Genomic DNA, 22,764 nt, shown 5'->3' with positions numbered 1-22,764 from the left:
CCTACATACGTGAAACAATTAAAGCAAGCGTGTCCTCAGAATGTAGACCCCAGTATCGCCATCAACATGGATCCTGTAACCCCACGAACTTTTGACAATAAGTACTTCAAGAATCTGGTTGCTAACAAGGGATTGTTTACATCAGACGAGGTGCTGTACACTAATCGAGCATCTAGACCAACAGTGGTTCGATTTTCGAAGAAACAAAATAAGTTTAAAGAAGCCTTCATTGCAGCAATGAGGAAGCTTGGAAGGGTGGGAGTTAAGACTGGTAAACACAGAGAGATAAGAGTAGACTGCACAGCCTTTAACTAAGGAGCTTCATATTACCTTTCATTGTTTGTCTTCATTAGATAATAAGCATTCATTCAAAATGATTAATTCTTGATCATTTATTTACATATATTGTAATTTAGACAATAAAAGGACAGTCTGCAGTTACAAACTTGTATACTTGTCTTTGTTATGCAATAAAGTATTCCATTAGCTGGCAGCAAACTTGTTTAATTGGCCATACAATTGGAAAAAAGAATAAATATGTAATTTTGAACCCAAGTGTTGCTTTAAACAAAAGATTAGTTTTCTTTTCACAATGTTTGAATTTTCTAATTCTTGCTAATGCCATGTGCCTTCAGAAAATTATTACTTATTAGGCTGACCTTTGTATCCTGTAAATCCAGATCGAAGATATCGTTGAACTCGCATCGCATATGGGAAGAAAAAAAAGTTTCAGTTACTTGTAGATTCTCTAATTTCACTTTCTTTTTATATAACGATTTTGGAAGGTGAACACCCACCATGATTTGGATTTAAATTTATTTTATTTTAATTCTATACAAATTTTACTCAAGCGGTATCAATAAAATTCAGTAGGATCAAATTTTGTTATTAGTCCTATACCATGCGTAAGTCTATATTCTCCAATTTATTCATTTTTATTCCTTTTATTTTTTAAAATTTGAAACTGCTCTTAACTCAATTGGTAACGATTAAATCCATGAACTAAAATGATCCCTTTTTTTTGTGCATATTACATGAAAATAGCAAAGCAATGTGACATAACATATGATTTGATACAATATTTTGAAAATAATGTAATTGAACGGTTGTAATTCAAGATAGGACTAAAATTTTAAATTTCGAGAAATATATTAATTAAAAATAACAAAATTAGAGTATAATGTGCAACAAACAAACAATACAAAAACAAATAATAAAATTTGACCAAAATTTTATAATTAGGTGAGATAAATAACGTGATTTCCATGATAAATGAATGTCGTAACGGATAAAGAAATTCATTTTTTTTGGAGAATCTTACTCCATACTTCAATGTTCAAATACATGCCACATAAGTAGCTCAAAGAAAGTTGGTTGTCCAACAATACATATATATAATGTTCTAATAAATTGTACATGAGAGGATGTAAGTAATAAAATAATTATAGATTTTGATTATTAATCACAAGTTATGTTTATTTATAATAATGAGTTATGTCTTCTAAATACGAAGAGTTATATCACTTTTTTTTTAACAAATAATTATAACTATTTAAGTCTATTTGAGAGATGTACTTGAATAGTTATATTTATTTTAAGAGATATTATTTAAGAGTGTAATTATTCAGAAAAGATATCTATTGAAAAGTTAGTTCTCTATGAAGAGATATAAGAATTAATGTAAATAGAAATGAGATTTCATTTAGACGACATATCAAAAAGTAAATGTCACCATGCAATTTCAATTAACTTTAACATGTTTTTACTAAGTGAATGTTCAATTGTAAGATACCTTCATTTATGTAGATTGGTTTCCAATATTATTAAAATCTATAATATTTTAAAAATGAGAGGGGGAAATTTTTGGAACATTATTAAAATAAATATATTGTTCCAATAACTATAAATAAAATGTCACATCTCAAAATTCGGCCTAGTAGTTCCATGTCAGTGAACCGAGTTTTATCAATTTAGGCCTTATAATTAATTTTTAGAAATTAGAGCCAAAATTAGGTTTGGGGATTCAGAATTAAGTAATCAAAAAATATTATCCTTTAAACGGCTTTCAAAAACAAAATCAATTTTAAAAAGAAACGAGAAAAAGACTTTTAACCAGAAAAGGGAAATGATTTGGAAAATGGTAAAATTTGGGAGTAGCCCAAATACAATTGTATCATTGTTTTTAAATCAGCCTATTTTCTTTCAAGCAAATTCTTAAATTTGATTTTCACTTCTCCCAAACAATAAAATCTCTCCCAATTTCAAAGGAAACCATCAAGAACAACATCATTTCTTCATTCGTTTCCTATAGGATTTTCACGAAATTCAATCTCCAATTCATTTTCCTTCTCGAATCAAGGTGAGTTTCTATTTCCTTGTTAAGTTATAAGATTATTAAGCTTTTCAAATCAAGTTGTGATCCATGATATCAAGAATGTTATGGATCTAACGATTTTAGCCGAAATTGATCGTATTAATGGTGAAATTCGAATCTCTAAGTTAAACCTCTATTTTTAATTGGTTTTTAATATATTTGATAAGATTAAGAGGATTCTAATCTTAATTTAACAAATCATTAAGAAATTTTTAAAGATTTGATAATTTTTCTTCAAAGTGCTCATAGGGGAGTTCCGAGAAAAAATTCCATTTTGAGATTTTAGGGGTTCTAAGTGGTTTAGATATATTATAAATAGATTATCTAGAAGTTTAGAATAAGTTCCAAGCAATGGAAAAAATTCAGATCAAGAAATTTAGGATTCAACTAAACTAGTCAAAATTTTTTGTTTAAGAGAAGCTAGATTGAATCTGTGTTTTTGTTTGATTTCTGATGTGTGTGCAGATGTTAATGATTTGTATTGTGTATTATGCCTATGAAGTTTCAGAACTGTCGAAGTCCTCTAAGAGCAAGGCAAAGCTTGTTTAAGTTTTTTGCTAGCAAGAAAAAAAATAAAATTGTTGAGTATTCTGGAGTCGTTGTTGGTATGCACAATTCATTGTGTTAATCGATAGCTTAGGTTAGCCTAAACACCTATCCTATGTCCCCGAGAGTAAGCTTTCCTATTCTTTGTGCCTCTTTTTTTTATTAAATGGTGATTATGTGTTGCGAGGTGTGGTAATTGATGCAACAAAACAACATGTGATACACGGTTTATGTCAGTAAGTGTTATGGGATTTATTGGTTTTAATCACTCATATGTGATCTAATGATATTGTCCCTCATTGAGCATTGTATTAGCACTTGTAAGTGCATCAATTGTGCGTATGATAAGCATGCTATGTGAAAGTAATAGTGTTGTGTATATGATGATCAAAACAGAGGAATTGTGCAATGAAATAGTAAGTAATCTTGTGTTAATGTGGATATGTTGGCCTTGTGATCTTCTGAGACCGTTAGATATAGTTGGCATACCATATGATTGTAAGTACTCATCCTTGTGTTTTATGATAGGGCGACTGAGGCCCCGAGATAGGTTGGAGAAATAAGGGAATGTTGAGCTATGATCCATTCAACGGGACATGTTTGATATGTTGGAGAGTATTTAGCTTAAGGCTACACTTAATAGGACATGTTAGACTCTTTGAGTCATTGGTGTGTTGGAGATCCGTTTATCCGATAAATGTGATTAGGTTCACTTATGTTTCATAATCTCAAGGAGCCAATATATCAAAATGGAATGTATAATTTGTAACTCAAGTGTCTTGTGAAAGAATATATGTCTATTTATGTGAATAAGTGAAACGTTAAAATAATGTTTTGACATGATGAGAAAGTGTTTGTGTACTTACTTTTAATATGCTCTTTTTTAACTTATTTTAATATGTATGCTCAGTGGTACTTATGAACAGTCACTGAGCTTGTTTGAGCTCACACTATTCTTTTAAATTCTGCAGAAAAATAATGCAATCAGGAAGTGTGAAGTGGGTAAGGAAGTGATTTGCACAAGGCATTATAGTTGAGTATGTTTTTATTTTTTTGAAAATTTTGAATAAAGGCAATGTGGTTGTTATTTTGGGACTAGTCTCATGGATTGTTGATAATGTTTTGGACTTTGATTGTGGATATTTTAATGGTTGGGAATGAGATTGAGGATGTATGTGATGTTTTCTTGATAAATATATAATAAAGTGGCATGTAAAATGGTTAAAAAGTGTTAATGGCCTTAAATTAGTATTCTGGAAATTTTGAGCATGTTTAAAATGACCAAATGGTTCAAAATGGACATTTAGGATCCTTAGGAAACCTTGAGATACTGATTTGTTGTGTTGAGTAATGATTTCTTGGAATAAAAGTATGGTTGCTAGCATGATGGTTATATAGTATGTCAAATTTCGCTATGATATGTTATGGTGTATGTGAGCATATTCTAATTGTTGTTTGAAGTAATATGACATGTTTAAAGTAAGAAATTGCCTCAAATGCACAAAATGGTATGTATGGTAGTGTTTAAACTTGAAAAATGCAAGTTTCGGACTAGAATTGCGGTCAACGTCTCGACATAGGATCGATGTCGTGACTTCCTTTGTTGAGTCATCTCAATGAGGGACCTCTTTCAAAGCTCGTCCTGACATACTGCATCGCATCGTCTTGATGTGGCATCTTACTTGTCCATGACATGTTTTCACATGTTTGTAATTTAGTCCTTAGGTTTTGGTAATGTAATTGGAGTTCCAAACGTTTACGAAATACTTTAAAATTTTGCGTAATAAGGTCTTAGATGTTTCATTTTGTAAATATACTTATAATTCTATAATTTGATTATTTTTAATATTTTTTCATTATTTCGTTTTAGTCTATAAGATATTTTTTTTTAAAATTAACCTAGAATTGCTAGTCGAATTAAACTAATTCCTTAACAAATGTTCCTAAAAATATTTTAGAATTAAAATATACCTGTGTTTGCATAAATTGGACATGAAATGATATTTTTGCCCTTATGCCTCGTTTGAGTAAATTTTGTTAGAAAAAATATTCGACTAGGTTTCAATTGTTTAGTTATGTATATGTATATATATATGAGTTGAATGCATGCATAAGACTCCCGTCATTGTTTGAAAAATAAAACGATCAGTTAATGGTATGCGAAAATGTTGTGTTGTGTTCTAGGTCACTTCAGTGACTAATGTGTCGTGCCAAATTCAAGTCGGATTGTCCCAATCGGGTTTGGGGTATGACTAGTGAGTTTCTTGACCTGGTTCAAGAAGGTAAAACTATGGTTGAGTACAAGTCAGAGTTTGTGCAAATCAGTTCATATGCTCCTGAGATGGTTCTTACTGAGAAAGACTTATGCAAAAGGTTTCGTTTTGGGATGAATCAGGATATTCGAGTTCATCTGGTGGCTCAAAGTACTAAGATTTTTGATGAAATGGTTTAGAAAGCCAAGGCTGTTGAAAAGACATTGGCTGAGTCGTTGTGATCAGTGGACATTGGCTGAGTATGCCAAGGCTGTTGAAGAGACATTGGTTGGTGCATCTAGACAACCGCCTAAGAGAAGGTGTGATATTCAGGGTTCTACAGTGGTAATAAGCGTGGGTTTCAACTGAGTCAGTCTAGGCAGTAAAAAGGTTGTGATTAGTACTAGTAGGACATCGGGAGTTTTAGGATAGCTATTTTGTGGACATTGTGACCATAGGCACCCTGGTCAAAAACTAACTGGGAGATGTTTTAGATGTGGCTCTAAGGAATATATGTAAAGGATTGTCCAAAAAGAGTCAAGGTTTCATAGATTCAAAGTTTTACACCGTGCCTGTTAGAGGTTGTGGCCGAGGTAGAAGTGGTAATGAAAGACAAGCTGGGTAGCGACTATTGCTCACACTATTTCTACTCAAGTTGAGACAAGAGGACCAACTCAAGTCTCTTCTATTAGGAAGTCGTAGGATCGAGATTCAACTGACATTATTTTAGGTACTTTCACTTTGCAGACTATTTCCTTATTTTCTTTGGTTAATTCTGATTCTACATATTCGTACATCTCAATTGATTTGGCTAGTGAGCTGGGATTCCAGTAGAGGTTATTAGTCTGGGTATGATTGTCACTAGTTCCTTCAGTGAAGCATTGTGGTGAATCAGGTATACTGTAACACCCTTAACCTTTATTTGTCGTCGGAACAGTGTTACGGAGCATTACTGGACTTTTTAGATCAAAAATAGATACTACATATCATTTAACATAAATATCATAAATTAATCATATTGTCCCTTTTATGAGCCCTCGAGGCCCAAAATATGTGTTAGAAACAAATCGGGATTAAACCGAGTACTTAGCAATTTTTTTCTGAAAATATCAAAAATTTTCAAAGAAACAAAGGATACATGCCCGTGTGTCTCACACAGTCAAGTCACATACCCGTGTGTCTGGCCGTGTGGACTCAAAATGTACCTTTAACAAGTTTACCATTCCCTGCAAGCTTGCATACTAAGCAACTCAAAAACCATTCGTTTAACCAATTCAAAATACAATCGAACACATCGAAAACATGTCAAAACAATCATTCTAGGTGCCTAACCAATGTACCCTTAATGGTACGACAATTACATCATCAAAACATATAATCAAAGTACCATTCAATTCCAAATTTCAAACACACCAAATTCAATAAAATTTTACGTAAATCATGAACACTTAAGGATTAATTTAACATACCATATTAAGGCTTCAAACACAAGCACATGCTTATAGATATATGCCAACAAACATTATCTTATAATCTCATTTACATTCAATCCACAAAATGATTATTATTTAGGCACCCTAGATACATGCCAACAAAAGGAAAAACATCACCACATTTGATTTTGGGATCATTGTTGGATATTGAATCGGTGATCAAAATTAAGTACCTAATCTGCGCATAGAAAACAAAACCGTACGCTGAATAAAAACTCAGTGGTATTTCTATAATTGAAATTTTTTAAAAAAATTAACATAACATACTCATTTAATCATACAATAACAATAGCCCTTCAATTAATAATTCATAAATGAATCATTCATAACATATTCAATTCTCATAATTTGCTATCTCAATAGCTTCTCACAATATGATGCACAATCCATGTGTCTCATTTTCATTTCACATTCAATGTTTCACAATACCAATCGTAGTATCATTTCATTTAATTACCCCTATTAACATGACTCAGACACAGACAGATACACGGATCCAACCAAAACACTCTAGTTTGGCACCCAGTGCCTTATCGGATGTTTCGAAATAATAATTTCACACTCAGGGTCTCATAGACTAAACGGAATTAAATTGGCACCCAGTGTCTCATTGAATTAACCTGAAGTAATAGATTGACACCCAATGTCTCATCGACTTGAGGTCGAAGTAATCCCTAAACTCTTCCAACCCTATGGTATGCCAACTATATCCGACCTAGCCCGATACAGTTAATAGGGTTTTATTGCCACATTTCAAAAACAATCAATATCCAATATCCACATTTCACATTTAACATTTCACATTTCACATTTCACATTAATCACAAATTCCTATAAATTCAATTCAATATTAAAATGCTAATTACTCACCCCAATCACTTACCATAAATATTAAATTAAAATATAACAATTAATAATTAGATTCGTATTATAGAAATACAAACCAGAACTTTCGAGCTACTCCTCGTCGACTTTATCTTTTCCTTTCTTAGTCGAAGTCTCCGACACAACATTAGCTACGGAATTGAAGCATTAAAATTCATCAATACAATACAATTCAATTTCACATTAAATATTTCAATTTTTTTAATTTAACATTTGCCTAAATTCTAATTTAGTCCTTAAACCGAAACTAACTTTATTTCTTAACAATTAATTCTATATTTTCATTCAATTTCCACTTTTAACTAAATTTAACTCTTTAATTTCACTCAAATCCCTAATTTTTATTTTTTTACAATTTAGTCCCTTGTACTCAAAATGTACAATTTATTCCACAATTAAATCTTTTTCAATTCTAACTTAAAAATCTATCAATTTAGTCCCTAATACTCTAATTATTCGAAATTAAAAACATTTAAAATCTCAATATTTTCAAAATTTTTGACATAGGTCAACTAATATTTAATACCGGGATTCTAAAAATATAAAAATTACAAGAAAAATGGACTAAATTGATTCACCAATTGAGCTTTGAACTTTGAAACCATAATTTCTCCTTTCTTTCTTTCTCTTTCTCTTTTTCTTTCTTTCCCTTTCTGTTTTAGTTTCTATCTCTGTTTCTTTTTCTATTTATTTGTTTTGTTTTATTACTATATCATTTACTTATTATTATTATTATTATTATATAATATATATACTTAAATATTAGGTAATACATATTTTATTAATTTATACATATGTATATTATTTTTACACATGTATTTACTATTACCATACACTTGTTGGAATAAGGATTATTTAGTTCTTTAGTCCCTTTACTTTTTTTAATTTATAATCAACTTTCATTCTATATGCAGTTTAGTCATTTTACCTAATTACTCTTAATTCAAGCAAATTCACCTAACCAAAACTAATTAACCATACAATTAATTTCATAAATATTTTTAATAAATATTTACGAATCCGTTTTATGAAAACAGAGACCCGAAAACACACTTTTTGATACTCGAGATTGGCTGGTCATTACATACACTGTAGGTGCCCTTGATAATTAGGGACATGTCTTTCCTGTAAATTTGATGGAGTTACCTTTTTATAGATTTGATGTGATTCTTAGTATGGATTGATTAACCAAGCATAAAGAAAAAGTAGAATTTGAGTCAAAATAGATTACTTTGCGAAGTAGTGGTGGGATGGAGATTGTAGTTGTTAGGGAGAGACCCGAATTTCTATCTAATGTGGTTTCAATAACCTTTATTTGCCTTATGTGCTAAATTCGGGCAACCAAGAACTGAGAGTTTAGGATATTCGTACCGTAAAGGATTTTTCTGACATGTTTCTAGAGGAGTTGTCTAGTTTGCTACTAGGTCGTGAAGTATTGTTCGACATTGAGCTCTTCCCTGGTACTGTATTAGTGTCTATTGCATCCTATCGCATGGCAACAAAAAATCTTAAGGAGTTGAAGATGCAGTTGCAATAATTGCTTAACTGAGGTTTCATTCAACCAAGTGCATCTCTGTGGAGTGTGTTGGTTTTGTAAAGAAAAAGGATGGTGCATTAAGGTTGTGCATTGACTATAGACAACTGAATAAGTTGACCATCTAGAACAATTATCCTTTGACTCGAATCGATGACCTATTTGAACAATTATGAAGAGCGACTGTGTTTTCAAAAATCGATTTTAGGTCAGGGTATTATCCACTTAAGGAGAAAGAGTCGACATCTTAAAGACTGCATTTAAGACTCAGTATGGGCATTATGAGTTTTTTGTCATGCCATTTGGTTTAACAAATGCTCCTACTACGTTCATGGACTTAATAAATTGTGTTTTCCATTCATCTCTAAATCAATTTGTAGTTGTCTTTATAGACGATGTCTTAGTCTATTCACGTACCGAGGAGGATCATGATGCACATTTACGGGTTGTTTTTCAAATATTACAGGAAAAGAAAATTTATGCAAATTTGAAAAAGTGCGAATTCTGGCTAAATGATGTGACATTCTTAGGCCATGTTGTATCTGTAGATGAAATTCATGTGGATCCGAAAAAGGTTGAGGCGTTTTGGAATAGAAACCGCCAAAAAGTGTTTCCGAGGTTCAAAGTTTCTTAGGTATAACTGGTTATTATTAATTTTCCATAATTTGAATGGAAAACTAGGCTTTCCCGATATACTTAAGGATCTTATTCTCAAGCAAAGTAGTATCTTTTTCGTAGTTTTTCCTAATTTTTAGATTTTAGGTTAATAAGCGTAAATGTCTTGTTTTTACTCATTTTTGTAACCCAATTTAGCCAATAGTGCCATTGAGGGCCCTAACATGTGGTTGAGTGTTATAGAGGCGTGTTGGAGGTTAAAAAAGAGTGAAAATAGTACCAAAGGAAAGGGTATCGTGATATCCAAACCTTAGAATCACGATACCTCCAACAGACTTGAAGATTGGAGACCACCCTTTAGTGATATCGCGATATCCACTTTGGGTATCACAATATCCAAACCTTTGGGTTTGACCCCTTGGAATACTTCGTGTTCTATCAAAATTATAAATATTACAACTAACTTGTGCACTTGCAGTAAAACCGCACTTTAAAATTACTTTATAAAATCATTTGTTTTATGGGAACAAGTACACGCGGTTAATTATTTTAAATTCATTGAAGGGTTTTCCATTATTTTTGCACCCTTAACGAAGTTACTGTAGAAGAATGTAGTGTTTGAATGGATGAATAAAAGACAAAAAAGCTTCGAGCAGTTTAAGGCAGTTCTGGTTGTGTAACAACCCATTTTTCAGTGAAATCGGAACAGTGGTTTTGGGACCACAAATCTGATCTAAAATATATTTTATTTTTATTTTGCAATATGACTTGTAATATGGGCAAATGCACCAAATATGGACACTATGAGTTTCTTGTGATGCCATTTGGCTTGAAAAATGCACCTGCAGTGTTTATGGATTTGATGAACAGAATTTTCAGCCCGTATCTGGACAGGTTTGTGGTGGTATTCATAGATGATATTTTGGTTTACTCTCGAGATGAAAGTGAACATGCTGAACATTTGAGAATAGTGTCGTAAACCCTACGAGAGAAATAATTGTACACCAAATTCGGTAAATGTGAATTTTGGCTATGAGAAGTTAGTTTCCTTGGGCATGTAATATCTGCTGAAGGTGTCCGAGTAGACCTGAATAAAATTTCAGCGATTATAAATTGGAAACCACCGAAGAATGTCTCTAAAGTTCGAAGTTTTTTGGGACTGGCCAGTTATTATCGGAGATTTGTAAAAGGTTTTTCAATGATAGCTTCTCTGATAACTCGTTCGCTACAGAAAGATGTAAAATTTGAGTGGACTGATAAATATCAATAAAGCTTTGATAGATTAAAGGCTTTATTGATAGAAGCACCTGTGTTAGTCTAGCCTGAATTGGGTAAGGAATTTACAGTTTACAATGATGCATCATTAAATGGTTTAGATTGTGTTTTGATGCAAGATGGTAAGGTAGTAGCCTATGCTTCATGACAGCTAAAGCCACATGAAAAGAATTACCTGACACATGATAAAAATTACCCGGCACATGATCTTGAATTGGCAGCCATAGTGTTTGCATTGAAAATCTGGCGGCATTACTTGTTTGGTGAAAAATGTCACATATTCACTGATCATAAAAGTCTGAAATATTTGATGTCACAGAAAGATTGGAATTTGAGACAGCACAGATGGCTAGAATTGTTGAAAGATTATGATCTTGTTATTGACTACCATCCGGGGAAGGCCAATGTAATGGTCGCTGCTTTGAACAGAAAATCCCTGTATGCTTTGGGAGAAATGAACACACGATTGTCGTTGTCTGATGATGGTTCAATCATAGCTGATTTAAAAGCTAGACTAATGTTTTTACAAATTTCTGAAGCTCAAACAAGTTGCAAACAAGAGGGTACAGCGTGAATCCACTCCTAATTCAGAATTTCAAACCAGGACTGATGGTTGTTTGTTATTCAGAGGCAAAGTATGTGTACTAAAAGGTTCTGAATTGATGCAGAAAATCTTGAATGAAGCTCATAATGGTAACATGTCTATTCATCCTGGTAGTAATAAAATGTATAACGATCTGAAAATAAATGTACTGGTGGCCGAGAATGAAACGAGATATTTCTGAGTTTGTATCTAAATGCTTGATATGTTAGCAAGTAAAAGCTGAACATCAGTTGCCTTTTAGACTATCACAGCCAGTTATGATATCGGAATGGAAATGGGAAAGAATCACTATGGATTTTGTATCGGGGCTACCCTTGTCTCCAAAGAAGAAAGATGCTATTTAGGTAATTTTTGATCGGTTGACAAAGTCTGTACACTTTATTCCGGTACGTATGGATTGAGTTATATGTTTCTAAGATAGTCAGATTGCATGGAGTGTTTGTCTCTATTATTTCAGATAGAGATCCTCAGTTTACTTCTCGATTCTAGAGCAAATTGTAAGAAGCTCTAGGTACTCAGTTACACTTTAGTACTGCTTCTCATCCCCAAACAGATGGTTAATCTAAATGAGTAATACAGATCTTGAAAGATATGATTCGGTGTTGGGTACTCGAGTTTGAAGGTAACTGGGAAAGGTACTTGCCTCTAGTTGAATTTGCTTATAATAACAGTTATCAGTCTAGTATTAAAATGGCACCGTATGAAGCCTTGTACAGTCGCAAGTGTAGAACTCCATTATACTGGACAGAATTCAGTGAGAAAAAGTTACACGGAGTTGAATTGGCCCGAGAAACCGAAGAAAAAGTGAAGGTAATTCGAGACAACTTGAAAGCAGCCTCTGATCAACAAAAGTTTTATGCTGATTTGAAAAGAAAAGAAATAGAATTTCAGGTTGGTGACAAGGTATTCTTGAAAGTGTCGCCTTGGAAGAAAGTACTCTGGTTTGGTCGTAAAGAAAAATTGAGTCAACGGTTCATTGGACCATATGAGATTACAGAAAGAATTGGACCGGTTGCATATCTGTTACCTTTACCACCAGAGCTTAAACGGATTCATAATGTTTTTCATATGTCTATTTTACGATGGCATCGATATGATCATTCACATGTTATCTCTCCGACAGAGGTAAAGATCCAGCCTGATATGACATATGGTGAGGAACTAATCAAAATCTTAGCTCGGTAAACAAAAGAGTTAAGAAATAAAAGGTAGCTTTAGTAAAAGTTCTTTGGCAAAGGCATGGTATTGAAGAGGCTGCCTAGAAACTAGAGGATACAATTAGAAAAGAATACCAAAATCTTTTTACTGGTAAGATTTTCGGGGACGAAAATCCCTAAAGGGGGGAGAGTTGTAACAGCCCATTTTTTAATGAAATCGGAATAGTGGTTTCGGGACCACAAATCCGATCCAAAATATATTTTATTTTTATTTTACCATATAGCCCGTAATATGTTAGAAATGACGTGTAAAAATTTTGATACGAAAATTTTATCGATCAAATGTTTAATTACGAGAAGGACTAAATCGCATGAAATGCGAAAGTTGAATTCTAATAGCTATGAGGATCAAATGGCTATGGAATTCAAAACTTAAGGTCCTTATATGGTAATTAGACCATTAATAAAAGTATGTAGATTTTTATGGTGACTCATCCATGGAATTATAGAAAAAGACAAGGGACTAAATTGGAAATACCAAAATACTTAATTAATTAAAAGATGAAAAGAAATTATATCATCTTATTTTCATCATCTTCAACCTAAAAACACATGGAAACCTTAGGAGAGAGAAAAGAAGCTTTCAAGGCCTAATTGGGTAAGTTTCCTTATCCCGTTTTTAGTAATTTTTGTATTTTTGAAACCGAGATAACTTAATCTATCTATTTGAGGGATTAATTTGAAAAGTTATCAAGGTATGAAAATGGGTCATGGATGTATTATTCTGGAAACTAGAAATTTATGATAGAAAATGAAAGATTATTGATAGATAAACAACTTTTGCAATGTGATTTTTTATGAAAACTTGATTTAGGGACTAAAATGTAAACTTGTGAAATTGAAGGAAAAATTCTAAAATTTTATGTAAACATGTGCTGGAAAATTTGTAATGGGGTTTTGGGTAGGCTTGAGATAGGGAGTAATTTGTACAAGTTTCATTTTCCAGGCTAGGGACAAAATAAAAATTTTTTGGAAAAGTTAGGGACAAAATGGTAATTTTACCTAGGATGTAAATTGAGTCCGTCTAAGTATGAAATGTATGAAATTGATGATTAAATTCATTTATATAGATCCAAAAAAACAAAACTCGAGGTTAGATCGAGGAAAGGAAAAGATTTTGGATTAGTAGATTATTACGCGAACAAGTATCGAGGTAAGTTCGTGTAACTTAATCGGACATGTAATTATGTTAATTAATTGTTGTGTTGTATGTAATGTGATTTATGTTGATGTGTTTCATTTGTATGCTATGATGAAAAATGAAAATAAGCTTGAAACTATGAAAAAGGGGGTTAAGTCCCGATTGAATATTGAGTTCCGATGAATGTATATGCTTTCCCGAAAATAATAAGGTCTCGCATTTGTTGCGGATAGGATTTAGCTCAGACGAGTAATCCCAATGACCTTGTTATAAAAAGGATTTAGCTCGAACGAGTAATCCTGATATAATACCTCTCGAACACACGTTATGATTAGGGTTTAGCCTAGATTGGTAACCCTAATTGAGCTTTTTATGAGCCTATATTATATAAAGGATTTAGTTTGGACTAGTAAACTTGTTATACGACATGTGGATCGTGAGTGTGTTCTTTGGTTAAGTACCCTAAGGGGTACCCTCAATAAGAATTGACGGATTAATGAATCGTACACCTCGAGTGTACTACTTGAGCCTTCATCGAAATTTCAATAATTCAATAGACATATAACTCTTGACTCAACATGAAAATCTTGCGATAAAATAATGATGATTTGAAAAAACATTGCTTCATGAGCTCATCTATGTTACTTGATTTATATGAATACTTGGTGACTAACATGTTTAATGAAATGTATGTGATTAGGCCATTTAGCCAAATGGATGGAAACATAACATTATATGCCTAGATTTTAATAAACAAGATTGGTAAGCTTAGTTTCTGTTATACAAACTTACTAAGCATGTAATGCTTACTCCTTTTATTTTTCCCCTATTTTATAGTGCTCGGAAGCTCGTGAAAGTTGGATGATCATGGAGCATCGTCACACTATCAACTAGCATTTTTAGTATATTTAGTGAAATCATTAGTGGCTTGAAATGTCATTTTGTAACCTAGCCATTGGAATGGCTAGTAGTGGTTCATTTTAGATATGATTTAGTAAACTATTATGGTATATATATATCCACATGTGTTATACTAAGTTCATGTGACCTAATGTTGTGAATGCCTAAGTTAAGTTAAGGTGAGTTTGAAACCATGTATGCATGAAATGGTATGCCTTGATGAATGATGGATTTGTTCAATTAGAATGCTTGAATTGGTTGGTATTGGTTGTGAGTTTCAAGTGCAGGTTTTTGGGTGATTTTTGGGTGAGAAATGAAGCTAGGAAATGTCTTCATTTTGTCCACAGAGGCAGGCACACAAGCGTGTGTCTAGACCTTGTGTGACACACGGCCTGGTAACACGGGCATGTGGTTAGGCCGTGTGTCCCCTGCACCTAAATTTTGAGAAACAAAATACTCAGAATTGGGCACACGGGCAGAGACATGAGCGTGTGTCTCAGCCGTGTATGCCACATGGCTTGGAATATGGGCGCGTGTCCTGGCCGTGTGAAACCTGCACCTAATTCGAATTAAATTAATTAACCACACGGCCTAGCACACGGACGTGTGGCATGACCGTGTGTGCAAGTCAAAGAGTTACACGAGGTTGAACACGGCCTTTAACACGGGCATTTCCCTTGGACCACAAGGACGTGTGATCCCTACACCTTGAAAATTTTTTGAAATTTCACGTAAAATTCTTAGAGGTCCCAATTAAGTCCTGATTCGATTCTAATGCTCGTATTGGACCTCGAGGGTCCAATTAAGGGACGTTATGAATAATCTCGGTTAATGAATAATGACTTGCATGAATTAATTGGAAAATGTTCTAAATATTCTGGTTATGCTTCGAAACCCTGTTCTGGCGACGGGTATAGGTTAGATGTGTTACAAGCTGAGGAACCCATGTTGATTCAACAGGAGTTAGGGAATGATTTTGTGGTTTATAGTGATGCTTTGTATACGGGATTCAGTTGTATGTTGATGCAGGATGGTAAAGTTGTGGCATATGCCTCAAGACAATTGAAGCCACATGAGCGTAATTACCCGACCCAAGACTTGAAATTAACTGTTGTGGTATTTGCGCTTAAGATTTGGCACCACTACTTGTATGGTGAGATAGTGTATTCAAGATTTTCCTCACCAACAATTCAGAATTTCTGCAACATAAAAAACTTAAATTTCCATACATATTAGGTGAAAAGAAGCTTATAGTTTTCTCAATGCCTTCCATAACAATCAAGAAAATGACCTGGCTAGAGATCATAAATTATCTTCAATAGAAATCTCTAATGTTACCAAGAAACTGAAGTTGCTATGTTCCTTCTGCATCAACTTGGTGATAGATAAGCCAGCCTTCAATCCTAGTAGGTATGTTTCAAACAAAATCTTTGCAATGAATTCTGCATCTTTGTTGGTCTCTACCATGTGAAACCAACATGAATTACACAATTGTTCCTTTTATTTATTTTACCCAAAAATGCTTGTTTCATACCATGTCAAACTACCGACAAGAGTTTCAACATCTGTAAGGTCAACAATACTGCTTTTGTTAAATTCTTTTGCTTACCTTCATCATCATCTTCTCAATGGTCAAATGAACTCGAAAACGAGTGAAGAAGAAATACTGACTGCTCGAAGGCCGGTGTTCTCTTCATTTGGTAATTGGTACATCCCTCCTCTTTTGCAATGCCAGGATTTTCTTACCAATTCTTGTATCGAAACAGTTGACAGATGGACTCTCCGGGGACCCTGCAAGTGCTAATTTCATCCTAAGAATAACGGAGATGGCTATTACGTAATGCCATCTCTAAATGTACCACCAAAACCTCATTTAATTATCAAGACAAGTACAATCCCCATGATCAAGATGGAATTATAATCTAGAATCTAGACCATCTGCAGTGGAAAACGTTGAAAAACATACATCATCAAAATCAAACGTAGTATAAATAACATGTGAAGTACACCACTTCAACACTTAAAGCAGAGTCTTTTAACAAGTAAATGGAATCACTGAACCAGATTCTGCAGTACCATCTTTACAACACTGTTATCACAAACTTAGTGAAAACTAATACAATCTCAGTTTTCACGAAAAAATGCCACTTAAAAGGGACAAAACATCCATGAGAGACATTCCTAGATTGCATTCTTGAAATCAAGTGCGAGACTTTCCATAAAGGTTGGCATAAACAGTCTTAGTACGGTACACAAGTATCATGCTTAAAACAGTTGCAATGACACAAAATCCAGACATGATCATGGAAGTCAGAAAGAAGCATACAGAACCTTCACACTTGAGCACTTCATCCTGACCATACAACCCTGAGAAAAGTAAGCCTGACATCTGCAGCTGGATATGATGTTGATGAGCTTGCTTCTCTGCTTCATGGTCGTAAATACTGCTAGCAATTACACCTGAGAAGACAAGTGAACCTGCAGGATTTGCCAGCGTGAGGAAATTGTACAGAGCCCCAAACTTTTTCAAGCCAAACAACTCAGAGGCAGCAGCCGGGACAATTGCCCAATGAGCACCATAGCCAAGCCCTATTAATAAAGTACCGACGTACATTGCCCCAGGCCATCCCATAGCAAAGAAAACATGACCAACAGCCATAACAAGCTGAGCAACAGCCATAGATACTGGCCTTGGATAAGCATGATCCCTATATACAGTGATGTCACAGCAAAACGGTAATCAAAATGAGTCAGAACCATTACTAAATTAAAGTCTGAAGCCATTGGCATCAATATGATAAAGGTATCAGTCAGTACCTCACTATAATCTCTGAGAAGTAACCCCCACCAACACGACCAAGAAAGTTCCAAATGCTAATCATAGATACAAATATGTGAGTATTATCATACCCCAGAGACTGGCTCATCTGACCAAGATTATCTATCACAGTCAAACCTGATCCTGAACCTAATAGAAGAGAGAAAAAGATGAGCCAAAAGTCTGCTTTGATCAAAGCCTGCATCAAGGTAAAGTCTTCTCCTCTATGAGGACCTCTCTTTCTCTTCACCCTTACTGCTCCTTTAGCAGCGGCCTGGAAAAGTTCTGCTTGCAACTGAGCAATTCTTTTTTGCCGTTCTGATGCTGGAAGCAAGTCTACTTCCACAGGTTTCTCGTCTTCAACCTCACTGAATATCACTTCATGTTCCTGATCACTCTGCTCAGGTTTTCCAGCTTCTTGTTGCTCCGACTTTGGTAGAAGAACTTCTTCTGCCGGATCTTTAGGCTCTTCGGAGCAACTCAATGCAATAGGAACAATTATGGGAGTGACAAGAAGAAAGAACAAAATCACTGTAAAAATTGTGACTAAAGTGTGGCTCACACTAACAAGATCTTCCAGAAGCATGACTCCCATCAAGTAAGCAGCCAATAGGAGGCACACGCTATAAATAAAGGTAAAACTTAAACCATCGGATGGCCGTACTTGTCTGTGACCTCCAACAGGTCTGATAATGAACATTAGAGCAATAACTACCATTGCTGGCCCAACCGCAATCATGAATATTAAAGATGCTTGATCAGGGAAATTGATCATCGTGTATATCTGAGTCAAAATTGCACCACTTAAACCCGCAAAGCCCTTGAGTATCCCTACCACTGGACCCCTGCTTTTGGGAAAGTTTTGCACACAAGAAACCAGAGCAGCTGTATTGAAGTAGGTTTCACCATTGTTTCCCACGAATATTAAGATGCACATCTGCATTCTAAGAAGGATTAATTATCTAAGCAATGCCAAATGCTGTATGCATTAAAAGTTTCTCAAGATGCAGAACCTTGTGTCCTAAGCCAGCTGGAAATTATTTCAGTTAAAACATGGAATCAATCGATCACTCAACCACCTTAGTTTACTACCTTTAACCCAAATCTAATACTACTTTATTTCTTCTTTCTTTTCTTTTCCCTCATAACCCAAGTTTCTTGTTTTGACATATTGCTTTTTTAAAGAGTTCAATCACTGCAATCAAATAAAAAAGCCAATCACCAAAATGTTAAAATGATCAAATTATGACTCAACAAGCATGTTTACAGTTCATATTGAGACTTTAAAAGACATAATTGACATGTTAAAAGCATTACTGTATGAACCAAAATGCTCAAATGGAAGAAGAAACAGAGAATCAAATCATTTCCAACAGAAGGGAAACAGGAGAACTGGAAAAGACCTTACAAAGTGACAGACTTGAATCAAGCAATCAAAACAATTGTCTTCCAATCAAGATCAATGAACACAAACACACACAAACCAAAAGACTCAGATTATATCAATCTTGTTCTTTAAAAATAGTAATAAAAAAGAGAGGTTTTAAAGTGATACTCACAGCCCACAAAGGCAAAACTGGAGCTCTGCCCGTAACAGTTAACCAAACCCAACCATAACCTATAAGGTTCTGAAATGCACCAACAAGCAAAGCACCCCATAAAGGCAATCTGTCAGATAAACTACCAGCAAGAAACCCAACACTATCTCCAAGATCTTTGGCCACACCCAACTTTGAAAGCTGTCTTTGATTATAATTCAAAGAAATCTTTATCACAGGTGATATGCTACCAAATATATACCCAACCCCAGCACAAGATTGTATCCACATTGCAGCCACAAAAACCAGCCATCTATTGTTCACGAAAGCCTGAAATCTTTCCTTCAATCTTCCCATTCTGCGATTCTCCAATAACCCACCAAGAGAAAGAAGAAAGTGTTCTTAATTGTGAGAGCTTTCGGCTTCTGTTCTTCAATCCAAGCTGTGAAATATTTGTACTTTTAACCAAAAAAAAAAAAACAGAAGAAGAGATTTTTATTTGGAAGGAGCAGGCTTTGCGGATGAAACATGCTTATATGTAAACTAATAAAAGAGAAAGGTAAAAATGATTGATGCAATGATGTGGCATTTTGGAGTATTTTTAGCTCTAATTACTTAATTTTTGTAAGCGAATATTTACAGGAAAGGTTATTGTTGTGGTCTCATTCCTATAACAATCTTCTACACAGTTGAGTTCCAAAATTTTTAGATAAAAAATTAAAATGTTTTACAGGTTTCAATACTCTTCACAAATTCAAAATTTAAATTTTTTATTTTTATGATTTTAAAATTTAAATTTATTTATTAACACTATCTTAAATAAAAAATTTAATTAGTATAATATTTTAAAATAAAAAACTAAAAATTGACTATAATAAAATAGAATTTGACAAAATAATTTTAAAATCTAAAAAATAGAAAAATTAAATTGTTAAGAATAAAAAATAGAAGAAGAGTAAAAGAATTTATAAGGAGAAAAAATCAAACACCATGTATTCATACATCATTAATGATGAAAATATACAAGGAACATATACATAGATCCCTAAGAAATTGACAAACAATACGACCAAAACATAAAAGAAAAAGGACAAACAAATATAATATAACCCAAAAAGAAAACCCATCGATCACATGCATCACATTAGAAAATGTTAATTGATTAAGGTATAATGACCAATATAATTTTAAAATTTATTTTTCTTTATCAATTTAGTTTTTATTTTTATTTTTAATTAAATTTGACTATTAACTATTTAAAAAGAGTTAGATTAGTTTTTAATAAAATGTTAATTTTTTTTAACATGACAACTATCATAATAATCCACGTGTATTTCATATTAATGTTTATGAACTTTTTAGATATTTTAATATTTTAATAATTTTTTAAAATTATTTTTAAATTATGAGATAAACAGTGTTATGTCAACTTGAAGTGCATATAAATAGTCATGCGGGTGGTCACCCAATATCATTAAAAAATTAATAATTTAGTCAATATTTCTATTAAAGAAAAATGATTTATCACTTTTCGAAAGATTCATAATTAAATTTAACTCAAATTATAAAATAAAAAAAAATTTAATCTCCTCCCTCCTGTATTGTTTTTGTAATTTGGGGTGTGAAATTGAAAAGAAAAGGATTTAAAACCACCAAAACCTTGAGTAATAAGGACAAGATTTGAAAGCCTATAATTTCAATAAGTTGAATCCAGGCAGGAAAATTAGAAGATAATTATATTAAAGATATAGGTTGGGAATTTTTGTTGAAGATGATGATATTAATCAAGTGCAAAATCATGTTGACAAGCATGTATGTATTTGATGGGATTGAGCTTACCCAACACGATAATGACTTTTCCTTCTTGTTGTATAGCGTTAAGCTATATTTCAATCGTTTATTTCCCTTCCATTTCCATCTTTTACCAATTGATACAAAATCTTTAACATTTTAAACTTCTTCTTCTTCTTTTTTTATCATAACTATTTTAAGTTTTTATTTTTTATTTAAAATTAAATTATAATTATTAGACTAAATTATTCAACTTAATTAATAAATTTAAAACTTATATTTACATATAAATGTATTTATATGAATGTAATTGAAATATATTTGTATATATAAAATATATAATTTATTAATAAACTAAACATTAGACTATAAAAACATGTGTGAAAAATATTTAAAAATAATAATAAATCTGAAACGACATATCAAAGCACACCGGTACTATATACTAATGTCACGAGCCGCAGATCAGAGCTCTTGACCAATGCGCACAAAAAGTCCCATGGAAATCAACTAATTAAATGGGGCTCATTTGACCCACTTAAACTGGCTCAGTTCGTGAAACAAATGGAGAAGCTTATTTACTTTAAGCCTTAGTAGTCTAGTGAAACACTCCAGTAAAACTAGAGTTACCAAGATAATTATTGTAAATCCTAAAGGATAAAGATGTATAGAGTTTAAATCCCTTAAAACTCTCATATTGTAGATAGGCACTAATCTCAGTTTGATGAAATTTCAACCTATGTCGTTAGATCTAGGGGAACTTAACTAGAAAAAGAGGTATTTCCCCTCATTTGCAATAATCCCATTGTAATTTCATTCTTAAGTTAAAATATATATTTGAGAGCATTTACTCAAACACTTGGTATGCATTGGTTTCTTGTGGATTTTCATGTTTTTTCAATACTCTATCACTTTTGAGTTGCTTCTGATTTATTTTCGATGCCTTAAAGAATGTCTACGAGAATTCTCACTTTTCGAGAATTAGGCTAACTTAGGCAGATTTGAACCAAAAAAATCGCCTAAGGTCACGCGGTTTGCCAGACTAAAGTTCTAACCCCATGACACTAATACTAAGTTAAAGAGAAAACACCCATTGGTTCAGTGTTGGCTATCTTGGTTAAGTATAAAAAGGAAGACCCAAGCACTTAATATGAGTATAAAAGGATTTGCTTTAAAAAAAAAAAGAGGTAAATTATATTAGTAGTCACCCAACTATGGTCTTTTTCATTTTTGGGTCACCTAACTGTTAGTAAATTTCTTTTGTGTCACCCAACTATCTTGGATTTTAGGGTACTTGCATTTTTACGTTAGCCAGTTGGTGACTAAAAAAGATAAAATTGAATAGTTGAATGATCATTTTATAATTTTTCGTAGTTAGGTGACCAAATAGTTGGGTCACCTCTATTATATTTACCCTTAAAAAAGAGTATTAAAAGGAATAAATATTCAAGAGATCTCTTTATTATATTATTAGAAGTTTTTTTTAACTCAAGTAATAAGTGTCTTGGCTAAAGTGATTCATTCAAGCTTGAGACCAGGGTTTGATTTGCAAGTTTGCTTATGTGGTAGTGTAATATGTGTGTGTATGGGAGTGTGAGTTGAAACTTGTAGTGTATAAGAAAAAGTACCTTTTTGTTTTTTTCTATTTCCAAGGCAAGCAAAGTTCTTACAAGGAAACTATCACAAACAACATAAAAATGTAGGCTTAAACAAAAATATACATAAGTCTATTTATAGTTACTATGTTAGCCTATTTCCTTACTTCATTTACTATAGACAAC

At 33.1% G+C, this 22,764-nt stretch overlaps 1 protein-coding gene and 1 long non-coding RNA gene across 2 annotated transcripts; one reads left to right on the top strand and one right to left on the bottom strand.

Annotated features, from left to right (window-relative positions):
* The first annotated feature begins 2,077 nt into the window (after window positions 1-2,077).
* On the top strand, window positions 2,078-4,114 carry LOC121229149 (uncharacterized). Its single transcript, XR_005926757.1, has 2 exons — window positions 2,078-2,359; window positions 3,892-4,114. It is a non-coding gene; the product is annotated as an uncharacterized lncRNA (long non-coding RNA).
* Window positions 4,115-16,803: 12,689 nt separating this feature from the next.
* On the bottom strand, window positions 16,804-19,855 carry LOC107957037 (protein NUCLEAR FUSION DEFECTIVE 4). The gene is made up of 3 exons (XM_016892465.2): window positions 19,214-19,855; window positions 17,654-18,591; window positions 16,804-17,544 (listed from the first exon to the last, which is right to left on the bottom strand). Exons 1-3 carry the CDS (start codon window positions 19,547-19,549, stop codon window positions 17,037-17,039), a joined length of 1,782 nt encoding a protein of 593 aa, XP_016747954.2. The 5' UTR covers window positions 19,550-19,855; the 3' UTR covers window positions 16,804-17,036.
* Window positions 19,856-22,764: the final 2,909 nt, after the last annotated feature.

Source organism: Gossypium hirsutum, chromosome A05 (genome assembly GCF_007990345.1).
Source record: "Gossypium hirsutum isolate 1008001.06 chromosome A05, Gossypium_hirsutum_v2.1, whole genome shotgun sequence".
Classification (NCBI taxonomy): domain Eukaryota; kingdom Viridiplantae; phylum Streptophyta; class Magnoliopsida; order Malvales; family Malvaceae; genus Gossypium; species Gossypium hirsutum.
The sequence above is the reverse complement of the archived record's forward strand: the minus strand, read 5'-3'. Positions and strand labels throughout refer to the sequence as shown.